Source organism: Carlito syrichta, unplaced genomic scaffold, assembly GCF_000164805.1.
Source record: "Carlito syrichta isolate Samal-C Ts95f unplaced genomic scaffold, Tarsius_syrichta-2.0.1 Scaffold313342, whole genome shotgun sequence".
Taxonomy (NCBI): domain Eukaryota; kingdom Metazoa; phylum Chordata; class Mammalia; order Primates; family Tarsiidae; genus Carlito; species Carlito syrichta.
In genome coordinates, this window is record NW_007257438.1 from 140,462 (window position 1) to 148,145 (window position 7,684).

General features: G+C 46.7%; 1 protein-coding gene across 2 annotated transcripts in view; it reads left to right on the plus strand.

Moving 5' to 3' along the window:
* The first annotated feature begins 18 nt into the window (after window positions 1-18).
* The window catches only part of PRTFDC1 (phosphoribosyl transferase domain containing 1), a 100,002-nt gene continuing 92,336 nt past the window's right edge, over window positions 19-7,684 (plus strand). For both annotated transcript variants that reach the window (XM_008070295.2, XM_008070296.2), the window contains exon 1: window positions 19-124. In XM_008070295.2, coding sequence (XP_008068486.1) covers window positions 77-124 — 48 coding nt within the window. In that variant the 5' untranslated portion in view covers window positions 19-76. The remainder of the gene's footprint in view (window positions 125-7,684) is intronic.

Genomic DNA, 7,684 nt, shown 5'->3' on the forward strand with positions numbered 1-7,684 from the left:
TCCCCCTCCCCGCCCTCGCCCTCGCCCCCCCGGGTCCCTTCCGCGCCTCTTCCCTTCCCGCTTTCCCGGGAGAAACATGGCCGGGAGCAGAGAGGAGGCGCCAGACTACGGGCGAGGCGTCGTGGTAAATGCAAACTCCCGATCCCGGGGCGCGCGCCCCTCCCCTCCTTCCCCGGCACCCTCCTTTGAGATTAAATGCCCGAAACGCATTCGGGGGAGAGCGGCCATTGCTTTGTGCTCGCTCCCGGCGGGGATCGCTGCCATCCTCAGACCCGGTCCTCCCCTCCCCGCCCCCAATCTGACGACACACCTAAAACTGCCCTTCACCCCGTGTCCTCAGTGTCCCTTCTCCGTCCCCCTCGGCCAGGAACCCGCGCTCCTCCAGCGTCACGCCTCCCGAGCCGGGTCCCCACTCCTGCCGACCGCCGCCAGGAGCCACTTTTGCAAGCCAGGCGGGTCCCTAAAGAGCCCCGCGTGCTACTCTGGTGGTGGCTCGCCTTCCTTCCGTGCTTCCTTCTGACTCCTCCAGTGCGGGCTCCGAGTTTTGTTTTCAAAAAGGACACTGAGGATTCTTGAGGGCAGCTAGGAAATAAAGTAGCTCAAGCGGACGGAGTTTGAACTTGAAGCTTTTGATACCTGGGTTGGGGCCGTCCGCCCGAAGGCCCTCTGCACAAGCTCGGGGGCAAGCTAGCGGCTCCTCTGAGTGTCTTATGCCTCGTCTGTAAAAGGGAGGACTAGCAGGCCCGGCCGTGGAGCGAATTGGGGAGGATGCATGTGAAATATCTAGTACAGTAGTGTGTTCAGATGGGAGGATGTGGGATGGTGGGTTCCTTTAACCCTGGGAATCCAAGGGAATCTGGTGTCAGCCAGAGAGTACCCATCTCTGTGTCCTGGGATCAAATCTGCTCCTGCCTTTGTGACCACTGACTTATACCCCCTCCCGCCCCACAGCAGTGGTTTTCACAGAAAGTGGTGGTTATGATTTCTGTCTGATTCAATGTGAAACAATAGTCGTGAGGATGGTGGGTGGGGCTAGCTTGCCATTAAGATTCTCTTTTCAGAGATCAGCTTGTAATTCACAGATAATCTGTTTATGAATATGAATGACCTGAATTAGAGTGGGCTGGAGAAGGAAACATGTCACACTTGTAGTTCTAAATTTAACAGCAGGACCTTTCCTTCAAGGAAGTGGATTTATTTTATTCATTCCACACATGTTTACTGTCCTGCTGAGTTTTAGGTGTTCTAGGCTCTGGTGACACCCAGGAACTAGACAAAGGCCCTGTCTTCATGAACTTGCAATTCTAGAGGAGGGACACAGGCAAGCAGTGTGTAAGCAAATACAGAAGATAGTGTCAAATAGTGATATGTGCCATGGGAAGAGGGTAACTGGATAGAGAGTAATTGAAAAAGGGATGGGGAAGCCATGCTTTTTGCTCAGGTGTTCAGGACAGCCTCTCTGGTGACATTTGAGCCAAGATCTGAAGGGTAAACAAGAGGTAGCCATGTGAGGACTCTAGGCAGAGAGCCGCATACCAAGTGCAAAGGAATCATTGCATCTGATTTATACTTTTACAAAAATCATGTGTTTCCCCCGGAGGAGGGGCCAGCTAGAGGTGGGGTGAATGAGAGGAGAATAAAAATGTAAAAAGGGCCACCATGGCTCATACCTGAATTCCAGCACTTTGGGAGGCCTAGGCAGGAGAATTGTTTGAGCCTTGGAGTTCAAGACCATCCTGGGCAGTATAGTCAGACCTTGTCAAAAACAAAATATTAGCTGGATGTGGTGGCACACACCTGTAGTCCTAGCTACTCAGGAGGCTTAGGCAGAAGGATGGATGGCGCCTGGAGTTCGAGGCTGCAGTGATCTATGATCATGCCACTGCACTCCAGCCTGGGGAACAGAGTGTCTCTTAATAAGCAAATGCATTAAATAAATATATAAATAAGAAAACCATTAAGTTTATTCTAGACAAATTACATCTGTAGTGCCTGTAGGGCCCACTGGTCAGAATGCACTGTAGGCAATTTGAAATTCACATTTGGAATTCAGGAGAGTGACTGGATAGATTAGAAATAGCGAAAAGAATAATATTTAATATTTGGGAGTGGATGGAAATGCCCAGCGAAAATGGAAAAAGAAAATGAAAAACAACAGTTAAAGGTAGAAGCCCAGAAAGCCCCAAATGTAAGAGACAGACTGCAGATGGGGGTGGGGAGAGAGAAAAGGACCAAGAAAGGACAAAGATGAGAGGATGGGCAGGGTGGTGGGTACCTGGGAAACAGCTTGTGGAGGGGTGGTGGGGTTCAGACCTCATCAACAGTGTCAGATGGCAGAAAGAGCAGGTAGAATGAAGGTGGAAGAGTGGCCGTCGGATGTAACAATTACAAAGCCATTAGTTGTGGGAATCTTTTAAACAACCATCCCAACAGTGGAATGGCTAAAATACGGCACTATAATGTAATACTAGGCACTTAAAACATGAGGTAGGTCAGGTACAGTGGCTCATGCCTATAATCTCAGTACTTTGGGAGGCCGAGGTAGAAGGATCACTTGAGACAAGGAGTTCAAGGCCATACCTGGGCAACATAGTAAAACTCATCTCTACAAAAAAAATTTTTTTTTTTAAATTAGACAAGTGTGGAGGTATACACCTATAGTTCCAGGTACACAGGAGGCTGAGGCAGAAGGATCACTTGAGCCCAGGTGTTGGAGGCTGCAGTGAGCTATGATGGCACCAAGCACTCCAGCCTGGGTGACAGAGTGAGACCCTGTCTCTAAGATAACAATAATGATAATAATGAGATAAACCTAGATGCATTAATAGGATAGGTAAATTGTTAATGTCTAAAAAGCAAATGAGAGAGCAGTGAAAATAGCCCAATCTATTAGTGTCAACAGAGGCCCTCCTGGAAGCAAGGTAATTTTGTAAAAGATGCTGGGAAGTAGTGAGAGGGTATAAAGAGAGTAGAAACTGTAGTCCCTGCATTTATGTCATTTTCTCCAGTAGAACTTGGGATAAGTACACTCACCTCAAGTTGGATAGCAGGCAAGGCAAGTTCTGAGTGAATTCAAGGTCCTGACAGAAGAAAGCTCGTGGCCTCTATGGTCGGCAGGGAAAGGAATGCTGGAGGGGGGAGTAGACTAGGAGATTAGAGAACCCTCAAGGATGGGGTGCAAGAAATCAAATTAATACTGTTGAAAAAGCAGACAGGTAATAAAAGCAAGTATTTCTTGAACACTTACTCTGTGCTTTTACTGCAGTATTAATTTAATCCTCACACATCTGCAAAGTAGGTCTATTGTGCTCCCCTTTTTACAGAGGAGGAAACTAAGGCAATGACCACATAAGTAAATCATCCAGGTCACATGACTTGCAAATGGCAGAAGCAAGATTGGAACAAGCTTTCAACCGCCATATTACATAGGAACTTGTGATTCCAGGGTGAAATTTCAAAGGAGGGGATGCTTTGGAGGATTAGTGTGGTTATGCAAATAGCTTGCTAATGTGGAATAAAGAGGTTGTTTGAGCTAAGGCAAGTGAAGGAGCTACAAGATGGAGTAATTGGAAGGATCATCAGGATAGGTATTGGAGTAAGTCACCCAAGGAGTGGTCCAGAAATGAGGTGGAGAAGAAGATTCTGAGTTGGCAAAAATTTGATGATAGAGAGTAAAGCCAGATGACTTAAGCATGAAATGAGAAGGATTTGTATAAGAGAAGAGAACATTAAGAGATTTAAAGCTGGGCTCAGTGATTCATGCCTGTAATCCCAGCACTGTGGGAGTCCGAGCCGGAAGGATTGTTTGACCCCAGGACTTCAAGACCTGCCTGGTTAACTTAGCAAGACCCTGTCTCTACAAAAAATTAGCTGGGCATGGTGGTGTGTGCCTGTAGTCCCAGCTACTTGGGAGGCTGAGGTGGAAGGATCACCTGAGACAAGGAGGTTAAAGCTACAGAGAGCTGTGATCATGCCACTGCACTACAGCCTGGTGACAGAGTGAGAACCCGATTCAAAAAAAATAGATTTAAGATGGCTCTTGCCTACAAGTGGCTTTCAGTTGAATTGTGGAAACAAGACATTAGTAGATTATTAACAATAAATGGTAGCAAATGCTAATTGCCAAATAGGAGATTCAGACCCGGAGTTGAGAAAATTTGCTCAGAGTTGGTTTGTCGCTTGATTTGAAGCTGGTTGGTGCCTCTTCTCTCCCCATCTGGCTTTTGGGAATCGGGTTGTTAGATATTTGTTTACTTATTTGGCTTTTTTCCAAAGCACTATCCAACGAACCATAATTAGTACCTACCCAAGTGAGTTTGGTGGGATATAAGAAGAAAAGAAGAATGAAAAATGATTGTTGCATTTCTGTCATGGTTGGCTTCCCTCCATCCTCCCTGAAAATACGGCAGTATCAGAGATAAGTTTTCAGGCATAATTCCATCCAGGGTACAGCTTTACTAAGTCAGAAAGAGCTTGTCCTTCTGAGGGTGGAACCTACCACAGAAGAGGGAAGCATACGCTCACAAGGTGGTATTTGGCCTGTGACACTGCCTTCATTCCCCTGAATCGGAACCTTTTTAAAGCAAACCGTTCTTACCCATGGTTGAAGGCGTATGGTTCAGAGTGGGCCCACCTCAGTGTGCCACCCTCCCTGGCTCTGGGGTTGGGCCAGTGGAGGCTCCTGTCTGGGAGTCTTTATTCAGAGCTAAGGGATGAGGCTCTTCCCTGTTTGCTGGTGGTAGGATAGACGTGAGCCTGCAAGCTGGCAGCCATGGTCTGAAGGAGGGTGCAGGGGCAAGTTGTGTGGAGCTCAGCGGTGGACAGGAGCAGAGATTATCTTCTTATTTGTGTTTCCAAACCATTTTTCTACCAGGGGCCAAAACCCAGAAAAATAATGAAAGAAATAGGTTAAACAAACATTAGCCGGGCTTGGTGGCTCAGCCTGTAATCCCGTGCCTTGGGAGGCTGAGGTAAGTGGATTGCCTGAGCCCGCGGGTTCGAGACCCGCCTGGGCAACTTGGTGAGACCTCATCTCTACAATAAATTAAAAAAAAAAACAAAAAATGAGCCGGGCGTGGTAGTGCGCGCCTATAGTTCCAGCTACTTGGAAGGCTGAGGCGGAAGGATCGCCGGAGCCCAGCAGGTCGAGGCTGCGGTGGCCGGGAGCGGCCACTGCACTCCAGTCTGGGCGACAGAGTGAGACTCCAATTCAAAAACAAACAAACAAACATATATCTGTAATAACTTAGAAGGTTTTCGATGTATCTTCAATGAAAAAAAAGAGATTCCAAATTCGTTTTGGGATTTGGATGTTGTATAAAATGACTCAGTTCATGTGTTTGTCACTTCCCCAACTTGGCGATGTTTGCCTCTTAACAGAGAGAGCATTGTGCAGGATCAACCTAGAGCATATTATCTGTAATAATGAAACGATTTGAAGACTCCTTGTTTTGATTTTTTAAAAAACAGGTGAATAACACATTTATCTATCGTTCACAGCACCCTCCATCCCTCCAGGTTTAGACCTATTTACAATTACACGATTCGCACGCACCATTAAGGATAGCAAAGCAGTAGTTCATCATCTCTAACTGACTTATCTCAACAATGAAAATGCGCTTTTCAGAGTAATTGAAAATAATGGCAAATTTGGATTATAGAACAGTTTTAGAGAAATACATTTCTTTTCTTTCACATTTAAATTTATAACTTTAACTAAGGTAATAAGACTTTGACAAATAGGTTTGAGGTACTTCTTTAGATGTATTAAAACATATCATTGCCTGGTGTGGTGGCTCAGCCTGCAATCCCAGCATGTTAGGAGGCAGAGGCGAAAGGATTACCTGAACCCAGGGGTTCGAGATCAGCCTGGGCAACTTAGCGAGACCTCATCTCTACAATAAACCAACAAATTAGGTGGGCGTGGTGGCACGCACATGTGGTTCCAGCTACTTGGAAGGCTGAGGTGGAAGCATCTCCTGAGTCCAGCAGGTCAAGGCTGCAGTGGCTGTGAGTGTGCCACTGCACTCCAGCCAGGGCAACAGAGTGAGACTCCTACTCAAAAAGCAAACAAATTTACCATTTGTAATTAAATCATTGATGTTTCAGTACATCTAAATAGTTAACTTTTATTTTTGAGTTGGAGTCTCACTCTGTCGCCCAGGCTGGAGTGCAATGGCATGCTCATGGTCACCGTAGCCTCGACCTACTTGGGCTCAGGTGATCCTTCCACCTCAGCTTTCCAAGTAGCTGGGACCACAGGCGTGTGCCACCATACCCAACTAATTTTTTAAAATTTATTGTAGAGACGAGGTCCTGCCATGTTGCTCAAGCTGGTCTCGAACCCCTGAGCACAGGCAATACTCTCACTCCACCTCCCAAAGAGCAGGGATTACAGGCTTGAACAACGGTGCCCTACAACAGTTAACACTTATTGTATAAGTGCTGTAGACCAGATACTGACATAGGAATCTTTTTTTTTTTTTTTGAGTTGGAGTCTCACTCTGTCGCCCAGACTGGAGTGCAGTGGCCGCTCCCGGCCACCGCAGCCTCGACCTGCTGGGCTCCGGCAATCCTTCCGCCTCAGCCTTCCAGGTAGCCGGAATTACATGCATGCGCTACCACGCCCGGCTGATTTTTTGATTTATTGTAGAGATGAGGTCTCGCCTGCCCAGGCGGGTCTCGAACCCGCGGGCTCAGGCAATCCACTCACCTCAGCCTCCCAAAGGCGCGGGATTACAGGCTGAGCCACCGAGCCCGGCGGACATAGGAATCTTATATCCATTATCTGTCTTATTAATCCTCACCATGACCATATAAGGCTAGGCACTAACTCCATTTTATAGATGAACACACTGAGACTTAGGGAAGTTAATATACCCAAGGTCCCACAGCTGGCAAACTTGCCCAGGTGTGTCAGGTTTCTAAATGCTCTTGACCACACTACTCCATGCTACCTCTGAGCTATGACTACCGTTACAGTTTTCGTGTACAGATTTATTTGTCATTTTCTTATCATTTTTTCCCTTTTTTGGGCATTCTTATCATCTTTTATTTGGCACCATTTTTAAGCATTTATTATACACCGGGCAATGTATTAGTTACTTTAAGTACATCATCTGTTCTGTCTCTTTTAATCCTTACAACAACCCTACCTTTAAGTTTTATTTTGTTTTATTTAAAGGAAGGGGAAACTGAGTCTCAGAGAGGGTAAGTCATTTCCCTGGCATCACAGTATTAAGTATGTCAGAGTTTAGGAGTGTTGGTAGGCCTGTGCGGTGGGAATAAAGCAACCATTTTGCAAAGGAAAGCAAAAGAATTTATTCATGTTCAAGAGGGAACAAGACCAACACCAAGAGCGTGACCCAGAGGTTTGGGTGCAGGGCATATTTAAAACTAAGGCATTTATGGGGGAATAGGGGATGGGTAAAAGTTTCCTTCAGCTGCTTTCTAGATGCTGGTAACATCCTCTAGGCGCCTTGAGATTGTGACTTCAGGCAGGGGTCTAAACAGGCAATCACAGAAAGCTGGTCACAATAGAAGGTTAGGCCAGCCTGATCTCACATACCTGGAAGACAAATGCTTGGAAAGAGAAAGGAAGCCAGCCTCAGTGGCTCAGCCTGTAATTCCGCGCCTTTGGGAGGTTGAGGTGAGTGGATTGCCTGAGCCCGCGGGTTCGAGACCC